Source organism: Olea europaea, chromosome 11 (genome assembly GCF_002742605.1).
Source record: "Olea europaea var. sylvestris chromosome 11, O_europaea_v1, whole genome shotgun sequence".
Lineage (NCBI taxonomy): Eukaryota > Viridiplantae > Streptophyta > Magnoliopsida > Lamiales > Oleaceae > Olea > Olea europaea.
The window spans coordinates 11,804,278-11,820,702 of NC_036247.1; the positions used below are offsets into that span (position 1 = coordinate 11,804,278).

A 16,425-nucleotide genomic window follows, 5' to 3' on the forward strand; every position below is an offset into this window, starting at 1 on the left:
GGTAGTACCTTATATACATTATTAGGCTCCATTTTCCACCTTGGCTTTGAACTTGCGTAGAAGCATCCACCTTGCTGAACTTCCAACTCAAGTACTGGCAGTTGGAACTTGTTTAAGGTACCAGTGTCAAAGCTCGAAGGAAGAGACATAGGGCCTTTTTTTCTGTTCGTTTTTTAAAAACTTGTTCCCCCCAACCCCCTATTTTTGTAAAATGAAGTGGATCGTTAAGAGTGTACATATACATACACAGGTAGTGGACGAATTGAAAAATTTTGGGAATGAACACCTGGAGGGATACTTCTGTGGCTGCTGTAGAATTCTTCTATAAAAGCACATCCCGTTTGTAGTCATCTTGTGTAACATCAGCTAATCAACATGTTACAACATGAAAACAATTTACATGCCTTGGTTTCTTCTTGATGAGAACTCATTGCCTGTTTCACTTTTGATGTTCTAAGCAAACTGATTTTGTTTTCTGTTTAAAGTGTTGTATTTGATTGGTTTATGAAAAAAACTTCCCCTTGTCTTTATCGGCCTTTGCACAATCTAGAAAGTCAGCAAGGGCTCTGAATGTTACCATGGAAATGTGGGTTTCAAAATGGTTGAACTAAAATTTTTTGTTAACTGCTTAAACTCGACTTCGAATGCACGATATACTGTTTCGAAGCATAAAACTAGAACAAACAATCTAACCATATATCTTAACGATCACAACTGAGACCATTACTAGAGTCAAAAAATCTCTCATGCTTCCCACAATAATCCATGAATGTGGATATGGAACTTGATACAGGAAACTTTGTCTATATACAACAATGAATTACACTGTCAAATTGCATTTGGCAATTGGTACATAGCAGTTTCATGCGCTCCATGCAAGTGCAAATGCACGTGAGGCTAAGAGTTATCATTTTTTGGTGAATGATTTTATCGTATGCCACCTACTATGATCCTAGTTATCACGCAACAAATATGAGTTTCATTCTCTCTTTCATCACCTCATATATAAATAGTCGCCATTGAAATCCCATTTCGATACCTTCGCTTACCATTTGCACGAGGTTGTTCTTCTATTATCACAGTGATGCCTATTTTTGACCTTCACCACCCGTGGGTGTTTGCATTTGGTGTCTTAGGTAAAAATGCTGACAGATTTTTCACTGGTTTCTCGTCCTCTCCTTTAACTCCTTCCAATCAAGAAGCTTCTTAACCCCAAATTAATCAGTTTTAGAATGCTTACATAGCTATAATTAAATGATCAGATTAGGAGTTTATTGTAGGTGATGTACCGTTTAATTATTTCCATATTCATGCTACAAAACTATTTGCATGATCAACCTTCCCTTAATAAGGTTTTTCGTCTTTATTTCACGCAAAAATTTCTTAGGAGTCTTCCATTTGGATTATCATAATGACAAGTTTCTTCTTCGGGTCAGGTAACATCGTTTCTGTCTTGGTATACCTTGCTCCTTTGTAAGTACCACGTTTTCCTAATTTCTGCAAAATTGAGAAAAAGAAAAAAAATAATTATGGAGTAAGACGGCAGTGTGCCTTTAATTTGATTGCAGGCCTACATTCATACGAATCTACAGAGAAAAATCAACAATGGGATTCCAATCTCTACCATATGTAGTAGCACTATTTGCTGCCATGCTTTGGCTACTGTACTCATTTCTCAAGACAAATGCATTTCTCCTCGTCTCCATCAACTCCTTTGGATGCATTATTGAGGCAATTTACATCTTCTTCTACCTTCTTTACGCTTCAAAAAAGGCCAGGGTACGTAAGTATGGTGACCTCCAAGTTCAAATATTTGGCATTTGATTCGAAAACTGAAATAAGCTGTTCTCAAATGTGTTATGATTCGCAGATTCACACAATAAAGCTATTGGCTTCTTTGAATATAGGGCTATTTTCTCTGATATTTCTACTTGCCCTCTTTGTTTTCAATCAACATCGCGTTGGTATTGTGGGATGGATTTGTGTTGCGGTTTCTGTCTGCGTTTTCGCAGCACCCCTAAGCATTGTGGTGACTTAACTAACTACAACCTGCCTCTATACAGGCACATGTTTGACTATGTTTTGTAGTTGATTCTGAACTATGACAACGTTTGTTTTCATCTAATTTCCAACAGTTTCAAGTTGTTCGAACTCGCAGTGTTGAATTCATGCCATTCGGCTTGTCATTTTTCCTGACAGTGAGTGCCATCACATGGTTTGCTTATGGTCTATTTCTAAAGGATATATGCATTACTGTGAGTAAATAAAAACTCGACTTTATTTTCGCTAGACCGTATAATTATCGGTTTTAATCATTCGTTTTGTATTCCAATGTGTGTAGCTTCCGAACGTTATCGGGTTCTTCTTGGGGCTGCTTCAGATGCTATTGTATGGACTCTTTAGGAATGCAAAACCAGTTATGGAGGAGAAAAATTTGCCCGAGCATGTTATAAACATCATGATGTTAGGAATTGATTTCCAAAAATGTGCGAGTAAGAATGAAACAAGCCAAGACGAGGACAAGAAGGATGTCGAAGAAGACGATAACATGGAAACTTGTGTGCCTTGTGAATTAAATGTTGAACCCTGCACCCAAGTGAATTTGGATACACCAGTACTTGTTATCTGTGCGCCTTAACAATCTCACATTTGTTGTCATCTAGATTATCGTCTCAATACATTTTTTGGCACGTCAGCACATTACACATTGATGTCGCGCATTTACTAAGATATGAAAAATGTAACGACATCACATTCTTCATCTCCCTCTCTCGATTTACAATAGGATATGTGGTTTAAAATTTGAAACGCAAAGAGAATTCATGGAGAGTCCTCAAAAGAATTAAAGGGTTTTGCTGTTCTTCACCTAAAGTTTAACTGCCAATTTGCATTCACTGGTAACTAATTCCATGTGAGTAAGACTGACGTGCGATTTTAAACCTTCTTGGTGGATGATTTGTAACTTTCTCACATTATTTCTACTGTTGGAAAATTTGTCATCGCAACCCCCACATTTTCAGAATAAAGCACTTGGGTCCTTAATCAATTTTTGTGGCTTTTAAATTCTTAAACTATCATCCCGGCCCGTGTTGGCCTCCACTAGATAAAAAATGTTGATTTCTTAAAAACGAGTCACTTGTTTTGGGCACGGTGACTTCTTTAAAGGTATTATTATCCAACTATCATTCTGGCACATTTTTTTTTAACGATAAGTGTTTAGCTCATGACATATATTACTATATTAGATAAATGAAAACAGCCAATCCATGGTAATCAATGTTTCCAATAATATTTAAACTGGCTTCTTTCTTTATTTTGCATTTAATTGGTAAATTTCATTAGAGGTCATTGAACTTTCAGCAAAATCTCAATTGAATTACTAAAATTAAAATTATTGCAATTGAGTCACTGAATTTGAATTTACTCCCTGTTTAGTTTAGTGTAGTTAAAAATTAAATTTATAGCATATTTTAATAAAATCCAGTGAAGTGTGTGATTGAAAAGTTGAGAAAAAGTTGTGGATCACATAAAATATATGGTTAAAATTAATTGTTAATCTTAACTTAATTTTTTTTCAAGATTTTGAGTAGTGATCGCAACAGGGCAGGTTCAAGGCCCGTTTGGCCCTAAGCCCGCCCCACCCCACACCCTGCCTTAGACAAGGCGAGGCAGGAACGACGCAACTTTTTGTCCCACTTGTTGCCTCGCTTATTTTTTTTTACATTTTCAACATTTCGAATTATGTTATTATTAAAAAATAAAATACAAATTCAAAATGGATTTTTAAAGGATGAATTATCTAGAAATAAAATTATTTTTAATTTTTTTTTACTTTTTCTTCAAGGGGCTGGGCATTGGCGCCTTGCCAACTCGTTCGGGACGAATTTTTTTGCCATTCCTAATTTTGAACGACACCAAACAAGAACTTGTTTTCAAATGTCATTCTCTATATCTCAATTTTTAATAAAATTTGCTTAATTGATTGCTATACTGCATTAGAACACACCAACTTACCACCATACATCACCATAACAGTGGTTTATATATATATTAGTCTTGTGCCATGCAATGCATGGCTTGAATTTTATAAAAGGAGATATTAGCATATTAAATAAGGTAACAAAGGGAGACTGCAAACAATAAAAAATTGATTCGATTAATTAAACAATTTAATTATATCAATTAGATATTCAACAATAAAAAAAATGATTCGATTAATTAAACGACTTATTTATATTGAATATAGTATTATCAAATACATCATTTATAAGTAAAATAATCACTTAGACTAGAATAATAATGTTTGAAAAAATACATTTAAATTATAGCAACAAGAAATTGAGCCAACAAATTTTTCATCTTAATTATTTTAACATCTAAAAAAATTTTATATATAAAAAAAATTCGATAATTTGTAGGAATTTTTTTTCTTATTGTTACTTTTTCTTCTTGATAAATTAATTTTTAAAATAATCTAATACAATTTTTTACATAAAAGAATGATTATTAAAAAATTTTACGTCAAAACCAAAAAAAAAAAAAAAAACCAATTTGATGTCAAACAAAAAAGAATTAAAAAGGAATAAAGAAATAATTTTTTTTAAAAAAATGCATTTTTAACACGTACGTTTAATCTCCGTTTAACTATTTTCGATATTTATTTAGATCATTCGATATCTCTACGATATAGTTCTCAAAATGAGTTTTGAGAGAATGTAAAACATTTATCGATTCGACTATCGTACAATCGTCGACGAATTTTTAAAGTTAACTTGTTATCGAAAATTTCGAAATAGTAATAAAATAATTGATTTTTTTTAAGAAAAACGAATTATTCGTATTTTTTAACACATACGTTTAATATCCGTTTAACTACTTTTGATATCTATTTAAATCATTCGATATCTCTACGATATAGTTCTCAAAATGAGTTTCGAGAAAATGTGAAATATTTATCGATTCGATTATCGCACAGTCGTTGATAAATTTTTAAAGTTAGCTTGTTATCGAAAATTTCGAAATATAGTTTGAACATACCTACTTTGACGTCCGATAACATTTGCTATGATTGACCGTTTCACGCACCGTGAACGACGTGCAATACTATGTCACGAGTACTTCAAAACGATATTAAGAATATAATATTTCGACTTCATTTGATATTTCGTAATGAGCCTGAAAATAAACACAAAAACATAAGTAAAAAAAAATTAAAAATTTGAATTCAGGCACTCCGCACAGCGCGGAGGGCTCACTGGCAGGCACTCCACGCAGCACGGAGTGTCTAATTTTATTCTTTTTTTTTCTTACGGACTTATTTTTTTCTAAATTTATTATTATTATTATTATTATTTTAATTTGACTATAAGTTTTGCTACAGTTATCGGAATTGAGCCCATGACCCCAATTCAGAAAGCTCTTTTCAACACGCACGTCATGGCCACCTAGCTTCGCTTGGCGGACATCGTTTTCGAGGTCAAATTTCGCCGTTTTCCCTTCCAAATCCCCAATTATAGTTTGACGTCAAATTTAAAAAATACGTATAACTCATCATTTTTTTTGTAACGCAACATCTATAAAAAATATATTGTCTATATTTTATCGAACTCGTTTCGAGAACTATATTATGGACTCATCGAATTGATCTAAATGAATATCGAAAGTAGTTAAAGTTACATCAAACGCGTTTCTTAAAAAGTTTACAAAAAAAATATATTAATAGTACAATTAAAAAAATTAAAATTAAAATTAAAAAAAAACTTGTCTGTGAAACGAATTATTCGTATTTTTTAACACATATGTTTAATATCCGTTTAACTACTTTTGATATTTATTTAAATCATTCGATATCTCTACGATATAGTTCTCAGAATGAGTTTCGAGAAAATGTAAAATATTTATCGATTCGATTATTGTACAGTCGTCGATAAATTTTTAAAGTTAGCTCATTACCGAAAATTTCGAAATATAGTTTGAACATATCTATTTTGACGTCCGATAATATTTGCTATGATTGACCGTTTCACGCACCGTGAACGACGTACAATACTATGTCGCGAATACTTCAAAACGATATTAAGAATATAATATTTCGACTTTATTTGATATTCCGTAATGAGCTTGAAAATGAACACAAAAATATAAGTAAAAAAAAAATTTTAATTTTGAATTCAGGCACTTCGCGCGCGGAGTGCCTAATTTTACTTTTTTTTTTTATCCTTACTGACTTATTTTTTTCTAAATTTATTATTATTATTATTATTATTATTTTAATTTGGCTATAAGTTTTGCTACAGTTATCGGAATTGAGCCCATGACCCCAATTCAGAAAGCTCTTTTCGACACGCACGTCATGGCCACCTAGCTTCGCTTGGTGGACATCGTTTTCGAGGTCAAATTTCGCCGTTTTTCCTTCCAAATCCCCAATTATAGTTTGACGTCAAATTTAAAAAATACGTATAACTCGTCATTTTTTTGTAACGCAACATCTATAAAAAATATATTGTCTATATTTTATCGAACTCGCTTCGAGAACTATATTATGGACTCATCGAATTGATCTAAATGAATATCGAAAATAGTTAAAGTTACATCAAACGCGTTTCTTAAAAAGTTTACAAAAAAAATATATTAATAGTACAATTAAAAAAATTAAAATTAAAATTAAAAAAAAAACTTGTCTGTGAAACGAATTATTCGTATTTTTTAACACATACGTTTAATATCTGTTTAACTACTTTTGATATTTATTTAAATCATTCGATATCTCTACGATATAGTTCTCAGAATGAGTTTCGAGAAAATGTAAAATATTTATCGATTCGATTATTGTACAGTCGTCGATAAATTTTTAAAGTTAGCTCATTATCGAAAATTTTGAAATATAGTTTGAACATATCTATTTTGACATCCGATAATATTTGCTATGATTGACCGTTTCACGCACTGTGAACGACGTGCAATACTATGTCGCGAATACTTCAAAACGATATTAAGAATATAATATTTCGACTTTATTTGATATTCTGTAATGAGCTTGAAAATGAACACAAAAATATAAGTAAAAAAAAATTTTAATTTTGAATTCAGGCACTCCGCGCTGCGCGGAGTGTCTAATTTTACTTTTTTTTTTATCCTTACGGACTTATTTTTTTCTAAATTTATTATTATTATTATTATTATTTTAATTTGGCTATAAGTTTTGCTACAGTTATCGGAATTGAGCCCATGACCCCAATTCAGAAAGCTCTTTTCGACACGCACGTCATAGCCACCTAGCTTCGCTTGGTGGACATCGTTTTCGAGGTCAAATTTCGCCGTTTTTCCTTCCAAATCCCCAATTATAGTTTGACGTCAAATTTAAAAAATACGTATAACTCGTCATTTTTTTGTAACGCAACATCTATAAAAAATATATTGTCCACATTTTATCGAACTCGCTTCGAGAACTATATTATGGACTCATCGAATTGATCTAAATGAATATTGAAAATAGTTAAAGTTACATCAAACGCGTTTCTTAAAAAGTTTACAAAAAAATATATTAATAGTACAATTAAAAAAATTAAAATTAAAATTAAAAAAAAACTTGTCTGTGAAACGAATTATTCGTATTTTTTGACACATACGTTTAATATCCGTTTAACTACTTTTGATATCTATTTAAATCATTCGATATCTCTACGATATAGTTCTCAGAATGAGTTTCGAGAAAATGTAAAATATTTATCGATTCGATTATTGCACAGTCATCGATAAATTTTTAAAGTTAGCTCGTTATCGAAAATTTCGAAATATAGTTTGAACATATCTATTTTGACGTCCGATAATATTTGCTATGATTGACCGTTTCACGCACCGTGAACGACGTGCAATACTATGTCGCGAATACTTCAAAACGATATTAAGAATATAATATTTCGACTTTATTTGATATTCCGTAATGAGCTTGAAAATGAACACAAAAATATAAGTAAAAAAAAATTTTAATTTTGAATTCAGGCACTTCGCGCGCGGAGTGCCTAATTTTACTTTTTTTTTTATCCTTACTGACTTATTTTTTTCTAAATTTATTATTATTATTATTATTATTTTAATTTGGCTATAAGTTTTGCTACAGTTATCGGAATTGAGCCCATGACCCCAATTCAGAAAGCTCTTTTCGACACGCACGTCATGGCCACCTAGCTTCGCTTGGTGGACATCGTTTTCGAGGTCAAATTTCGCCGTTTTTCCTTCCAAATCCCCAATTATAGTTTGACGTCAAATTTAAAAAATACGTATAACTCGTCATTTTTTTGTAACGCAACATCTATAAAAAATATATTGTCTATATTTTATCGAACTCGTTTCGAGAACTATATTATGGACTCATCGAATTGATCTAAATGAATATCGAAAATAGTTAAAGTTACATTAAACGCGTTTATTAAAAAGTTTACAAAAAAATATATTAATAGTATAATTAAAAAAATTAAAATTAAAATTAAAAAAAAAAAACTTGTCTGTGCAAAGTCAACAACTATGGGCGTAAGTGACCATTAAGCCCTCAATGTGTTAATTAGTGTAAGGTGGGATTTTCAAGTGTAAAGTGGGAAAACAATGTAAAGGAGGAAAAAAAAAGGATAAACTACTGTAGCAAAACAGGATAAATTGGATTCAAGTGTGAAAACGGCTGTGACATAAATGAATAGTAACAAAAGCATCTCTTTTAAGAGAGTAAAGATATATATATATATATATAGCCTCGTTTGGTGTCCATTTTTTTTAAAATGTATTTTTCTCTCTCTTCTTTTCAACCACACATTCTCTATTAAAATAATATTACATGTAAATCAAAAAAAATTTCTTATTTTTTAACCACACATTTTCCATCAATTTACTATTCAAAAATATATTTTTACATAAAAATATCTCCTAAACACCCTCATATATATAAAAGAGCATGCTAAGCTTTCTATAAATTGCCATTTTAGGTAATGAGTAAGTTAAAACAATTATTATTAACACGATATTGATCTCTAATAAATAGATCGTCATGTTTAATTCATTAAATTCTATATAATATGATCTATCACGACAAAAAAAAAAAAAAAAAATTACCTATCCACTAAAACATTAAAATAATTAATTGCTGTCAACCTAAGTTACAAGCTAAACATTAAATCCTATTTGACAATCATTATTTGAGGAAAATGATATTTTAAATAGTGATTTTTAGGAGAACGTGTGGTTGCAAAATAGGAAAATTTTAATTTACGTACAAAATATTTAATTGTATAAATATATAACTGAAAATGAGTATGTAAAAAAAAAAAAGAATTTTCAAATAATAATGTCAAACATCGCATTAAAGACACCTCAGCTGTGATTGATGTTGGTGCTGCTTCTTATGGACTTAGACCTGTTGTTGAGTTTATGACATTTAATGTTGCAATGCTGGTTTCTTGTTTCTTTTATTTCTAAATTTTCTTCGTTCAAATACGTACCCACGTGTTGAGCAAATAATCAAAACTCCCAACAGGAGATGTAGAAATGAAAAATAAATAGATGAAGCCTATGCCATGAATAATGGCAATTCCTTTACCTGTAATCAGATTGTTGATCACCATTTACTGAAAGGTCGAAACAATAGCTGACTTGTAGTCTAGATACCATCTTGTTACATGCAGTATGACATATTCTATCTAGCTGATGATCACCTATATTAGGGTTCAAACTCTCCTTAAAAAAGTCGATTTTAGTGTTAATTCAATTGGAATTCAATTGATAGCCTCTTTGTTCTAAATGGAAGGATTGCGAATGAGGATTACAATATATTCTTTTATCCCATTATAGCATTTGTGATCTTTGTTACTCTATAAAATCAATAAAGCCATAAGTACAAGAAAAATTTAACAGAATTTGTACCGACAAGGACGTGGCAAAAGTAAGTGAACTGTTTATTTTCCCTTTTTTTTCTATATTTCAATGATGTCGTGTCATATGTTGTCTGTAAGATTTTTCTGTCAAAAAATTTTGTACTTATAGTATGATTCCTGTAAAATTTCTTTGATACTATAGTTTTGTGACACGTCTCTATATCTACAAGGTTTGTATAATTCATGTTCAGCATTTGTCTCATTAGTTAACCACTCATTACAGAATTAGATATTTCAAATGAAGATTTGATCTCTTAGTAATCAGTAGATTTACATAAATTATATCCTCGCAGGTCTTCCTCTTAGCGGGATTATACCTTTCACAATTCTCTGCCATTTGCATATGTAGACTGACAATTTGATTTCCTCCGTTAATTATATAATTTTCTTGAACTCTACTTTGTAACCTAATAAGCTATTCCGAGTTATTTATCATCTCTTAATGGAACTTTGTTACTGTTCAGGCTGCTGAGATACTTGCAAAGGATGGGATAGAAGCCGAGGTTTATTAATTGTGACTGAATGATTGAATGTTGCTTTATCCAGTTTTTTTCACTGGCCTTGTTATCACCAAGGACTTCGGGGTCTCTCTTACCTGCTTCTTCCTTTCCTCACAGGTGATAAATCTGCGCTCAATTAGGCCACTCGACAGATCCACAATTAATGCTTCTGTTAACAAAACAAACAGGCTAGTAACTGTTGAAGAAGGATTTCCTCAAGTTGGCGCTGAAATATGGTTTGGCTTCTGTGTACTTGAGTATCACATGGTTTATGTAGATTTGCATACATATGAATGCGCATGCATATACTAACGAGGTTTTGGACATGATATTTTAATGAATCATTGCGAAATATGCATTGTGTTTCTTTAATCGCTGGAGCAGAAGTGCCCCTGCCTCACGCGGCTAATCTTGAGAGAAAGACTCTCCCGCAGGTTCCGGTTCAACACCCTTACTCTACATCTAGATTATATTGATTTCATGGGCTTTTGAGATTTCCAATTGTCTTGTAAAATCATGATGGATAACCGGAAACTATTGCTCCTATCCAGGGTTGAGCCCTGGGACTTGACGGTGAATTTAAAAAGTCACCTACAAACGCTTTACACCCAATCATTTTGGATAACGCTTGCATTCTCTGTCTTACCGCAATTGCTAACACAGAGTTAGTTGATACTTATTCATTAGATATCGTCAGTGATTCTTCTCGAGGAAAAGAAGTTCAAGATCTGTGGACCTTGTACCTCCACACGGCATTGCTCCGTCAGACTTTCGCCCATTGCGGAAAATTTCTCATTGTTGCCTCCCGTGGGAATCTAGGCTGCGTCTCAGTCCCTGTGTGGTTAATCATCCTCTTGGACCAGCTACTGATCATTGCCTTACCTTTCTAATTGTTATAATGGATTGATAGGTGGAAGATATTGTTCGTGCAGCTAAGGGAGCATGTGCCCCGGCTTTAACTTTTTCGGTATTACTAATTTTTATGTACTGTACTTGCTACTTAAGACTTAAAGAGTGTGTTTTCTATAGAAATTTTGTTAAAAAGTTGGTTCTTTATGGATGTACGAATCGGTTTCGAAGTCTTGTCCTTGTGCTTGTAAAAGTAGCCGTATAGAAATTTATTTTCTGCATTTCTTATTTTTCGCGTTTGCTAAATTTTCTTGGGTTTCGTTGGCGGGGATCCCTGACAGACTTGCTTGCTAATGTCATTTATATTTGAAAGATGTGAGATTATACCCCTAATATGCCTCCAAGATGGTAACTTGTTTGATCTTTAAATATATTGAATTGTTTGTTTGAGCTTAGTGGGTTCTATAGACATGAGATTTTGTCTTGAAAGGTTAACTATTTTACATCATGTAGAAAATTTACTAGAGCTGGTTTGGTGGAGATTTTGATAATTGATTTTTGACCATTAAAGATAAAGTGGGTTCTATCTGTGAGTGAAGAATTCAAAAATGACAGCTGAAATAGTGAAATAACGGTCAAAAAATTGATTTTAATTAACTTTTAATTCGTAACAAACGAGTACTAAGTGCTCACTTCTTGTAGAAGTTTTCTTTGAAACTTCTAGCAAGATAGAATACTTTCAAAAAATTTATCCAAATAGAATCAAAAGTATTTTCTTAATTTTAGAAGCATTTTTTGGCTTTTTCAAAAGCCTTGTCAAACATGTACTAACAAGTTACTCTATTCAAGATGGCATGGGCAAAACATATCTTGCTAAATTTTATTATATTTATCTTCGTATTTTCTATTTTGAAACTTGAAACTAGGAATGCAATTGGATTATGACTCGACTAATGCGGAAGACTTCTTTTCAGAAATTTTTGAACGTGTATTATTATTATTATTAATTTTTTTACTACTTTAGGTTCTTTTCAAAATGTTTTCTCAAAAGGATGCCCCATATATTTTAGAAATAAATAAATATTGAATACTTTGCAACATAAAGATGGTTATTGTAGAATTTTATTGCTTTCTAGATATTTCAACTTAATCTGTATTATTCGTTTTCCTAGTTGCTTCATCATATAGTCTAATTTGTAAAGATGCCTCCACTTTTCAAAAGAAAAATAAAGAAAGTTTTAAAGCGAACCAATTCTTAACGTTCATGGGAAGAATCAGGTATTTGCATCAACTAGTCATAATTAAATGTGTGTTGCACGTTATTTTGAAATACTTTATAGGTGTTATAAAAATAATATTTGAAAATGTAGTAAATTTGTTAAATATGATTAAATAAATTAAAGACATATTGAAAAACGAAAAGTAAGGCAATAAATATGTCTAATATATATCATCATAACTAAATAATTGACAAAAAAATGATGATAATATTGTTCAAATAATTAATAAATTAAATACATATTGAAAAATGAAAATTAGGGAATTATTGGAATAATTAAGTACATACTGAAAAATAATAAAGAAGGTAATATTGAAATAATTGAATTACAATAAGGTTAAAATCGTCCAAAAATTTATTCTCATTTGATATGATATTTACTATATTGTAGATTAAATGCATATTAAAAACAAAAAGTAAGATAATAAATGTGTCACATTCATTATAAATAAATAGTTAACAAAATAATTAATGATGATATTGTTCAAATGATTCAAATGATTAATAAATTAAATATACATTAAAAACGAAAAGAAGGGCATTATTGAAATATTTGAATTATAGTGAGGATATAATCGTTTAAAAAATGATTATCACTTGATGTGATATTTAATATATTATTATTATTATTATAAATTTGGATGAGTCAAAGTTTGGCTCAAAATCATTAATCAAATTTTGACCGAATTGAGCCAAATATATTCTTGACAGGAATAGCCGTGAAAATATGAAAAGGGAACCTTTTTGATTTTTTTCAGTTTTTTACTAGAGTTGTCAATTATGAGGAATAATAATAGACATTGCAAATCAATCGTAACTGGTTGTCAGCAATAACACGTTATGTAGAGTAGCAATGTTTAATTGTTAATAAGGTATATCGATAATGATCGATGATTTTTTAATGTTATTTTTTCATGATATAATGCAGTCCATATATGTGTGTGTATTGAAAAAACAATCAAATTTTTTTTATAAACTAAGCAAACACAAATGTGTATTACAATCATGCAATGTGCATAGCTGTTTAAAATAAAATGTACATCATAATTTAATTGTTTGTTAAACAAACGCGATTAGAATGGTTTTGCAGTATAATATTCTTTTAATATAAAGATAATGAGGCTGCGGATTGGGATTGTGCGACATTAATACCGATAAACTATCATCACATGTGAATAAAAATTTTGCAACGGGATATAATTTCAAAAGTGTATTTTGTAGATTCATAGTTTACACTTACAATCGGATTAAAAAATATAAAAAATAAAAATTGGAAGAATTGATTTTGATGTGACACAAAATGGGATTTCTTTTTTATGCGAATTTATGAGAATGTTAAATGATGTTATCTTAAATATTTGTATTTCTTATACATTTTAAGTTTTTTGTATCTGAATAAACGTCCTCTGAAAAATCAATAGATAACTATTGATTGCTTTCAAAATTTTCTTGAAATATTGTCACAACATTCTTACAAATTCACCTGCAATTACATGCTAATTATGTATAAAAGGAATATAGAATTTTGACACCCCATTATTAAAATTGACCAAAATTTGAAATATTTGCATCTAGGACCAAAATTTTATACCCCTAACAGTGGATTACAATACCCCTTGTTTGGCCTTAAAGGACTATAACACCCTTATAGTTTGATCCCAATTTACATCATAATACCCCAAAAACACCAAAATATTGTCTTTTTTGTGAAACTAAATCCTGAAACATACCCTATCGAACGGTAACTAGTTGTGGAAATTTCTTGGGCAAATGGAAAAATGAATTGGTCGATATTACTTGAATCTAATTTGCAATATTGCTATATATCAGAGTTGAATATGCATTGTACGTTATTTTAAAATATTTTATAAGTATTGTAAAAGTAATATTTTGATATAAATTTTTTGGAAGGATTTGATGAGTCTCAAATGAGCTAAAGAAGATAGAATTTAGGATATAAATTTAAGAGAAAAAATTTGTACTATCATGGTTTTTTTGTAAATTTGAATTTCCATGTTTTTATGCATTTTTGAGTATTTGGGACAATGAATTAAGGAAAGATATGGCTTAAATATGGATTTTTATTTTATTTATATGACGGAGGAATCCGCAGTCGTTAGTCTTTGGGTACGCACTAGATAAACTCTCGGACTGACGTAATAGCCTACAAACCACGCCAGTCAGGTAAACCGCACTAGACAAGCTTGGTGCAACAGGTTCAACCGAAAAAGTGTTGGTAAGGGGAATTGAACTCGTGAGCAAAGGCCTCCGCGCTCACCTACTCCATTAACTCGATCATCCCACGGTGGGCTTATGGCTTAAATATGTTGAGTCTAGAATTGGTGGTTTGATATCATGACAGAATTTTGAATATAAAAACAAAGAATTTCTAAAGAAACGAAGGAAATTTTGGAATGGGTGGATGTTGTAAATAGTCTTTAGCTCTTGTATGACACTCGTTAAAATTTTAATACATTTTTTTCTCTCTTATTTTCAACTTCATGTTTTTAATAAAATAATATTACATGTAAATAAAAAAAAATCCTTCTTTTTTAACCATACATTATACTATTTCATAAAGCATTTTTCTAAAATTTCTTTTTATAATGGAGCTCAAACAAGGACTAGTTTGATGGATGGAAAATATCGAGTTTTGTAGACATCTAATGAATTAGCGGACCAATGTTCAAGTTTGATATATAAAATTTCAACCCTTGTTTGATTTCCATTATTTTCAAATTATACTTTATTTATCTTCTTTTCAATCATACATTTTTCAATACAATAATATTATATACAAATCTAAAATTTTTCTTATTTTTTATTCATACATTCTCCACCAATCTACTATTTTAAAATATATTTTCTGCCAAATAACGGGGCTCGAACATGGGCTCAAGTGTGATGAACAATAATTCGAAAAATGCATGAAAACATGGACATTCTTAGAAAAAAGGAAAAAAAAAAAAAAAGGGGAACAATATAAGTATTTTTAACCCGTTTACCAAGTGGACCAAGTTCACTCGGTTTTGATTTTGACCCAACAAATGGATGAACACATCTAAACTGTAATTATTCCGACAATATCATATGAGAGCCTTGACCGTTGAAGTCAATGGGAACAAACATAAGACACCGTCGTTAAGTAATCGTCATTATGACTTTTTGATACATAGAAATAGAAAAGACAAAATTATTGATTGAGAATCTTATAAAAATAAATTTATTTAAACAAAATAATTCCCTTACAAATAAAATCGTTCAATAAATAAATCAATTGTAATTAGAATTAATAACTCCTAAGGTCTCTAGTCTCTTATAAAAGTGGCAGTTATGTTATAAAGTTTCATTTTATGCACTTATATTATCAACTTTTAACACTGTGTACCAAATATTTACAACGACGAAAAATATCAATTTTAAATTTTAAATGATCATACAAACAAGCACATGATGTGTAATTAAGCTCCTGTTTGGCCCCTATTTTTTTTTTCAAATTTTAATATATATTTTTTGAAAAAATGTGTTTTTTCAAATTTTAATGTATATTTTTTAAAAAATATGTGGTTGAAAATGAATGTGTGTAATATTATTTTATAAAAGATTATATGGTTGAAAATAAATGAGAAAAAAATGAAAGAGACTGAGGCCAAACGGGACTAAAAGGGCATTTTGTACTAAAAGAACAATTATTTAATATAAGTTAAAAAATGACCTTTTATTTTTAGTTTAAAAAATAATTTTGACTATTTTTATGCTCTTGCACATTAAAATGTCGAGAATATGAATGTCATAAGTGAAAGATTATAAGCAGCCACACTTATAAAATGTTGAAGACCCATAAAGCATATATTATATGACTTTTTTTTTTTTTTTA

The 16,425-nt window shown here is 30.5% G+C and overlaps 2 protein-coding genes across 2 annotated transcripts in view; both read left to right on the forward strand.

Annotated features, from left to right (window-relative positions):
- LOC111404467 (serine/threonine-protein kinase PBS1-like) overlaps positions 1-370 on the forward strand; it is a 5,103-nt gene extending 4,733 nt beyond the window's left edge. Inside the window, exon 5 of the mRNA XM_023033269.1 lies at positions 348-370. Within this exon, the coding sequence (XP_022889037.1) occupies positions 348-370 (23 nt within the window). The remainder of the gene's footprint in view (positions 1-347) is intronic.
- Positions 371-898: 528 nt separating this feature from the next.
- LOC111404898 (bidirectional sugar transporter N3-like) lies at positions 899-2,761 on the forward strand. The gene is made up of 6 exons (XM_023033627.1): positions 899-1,136; positions 1,437-1,473; positions 1,569-1,779; positions 1,871-2,029; positions 2,136-2,255; positions 2,342-2,761. Exons 1-6 carry the CDS (start codon positions 1,085-1,087, stop codon positions 2,636-2,638), a joined length of 876 nt encoding a protein of 291 aa, XP_022889395.1. The 5' UTR covers positions 899-1,084; the 3' UTR covers positions 2,639-2,761.
- Positions 2,762-16,425: the final 13,664 nt, after the last annotated feature.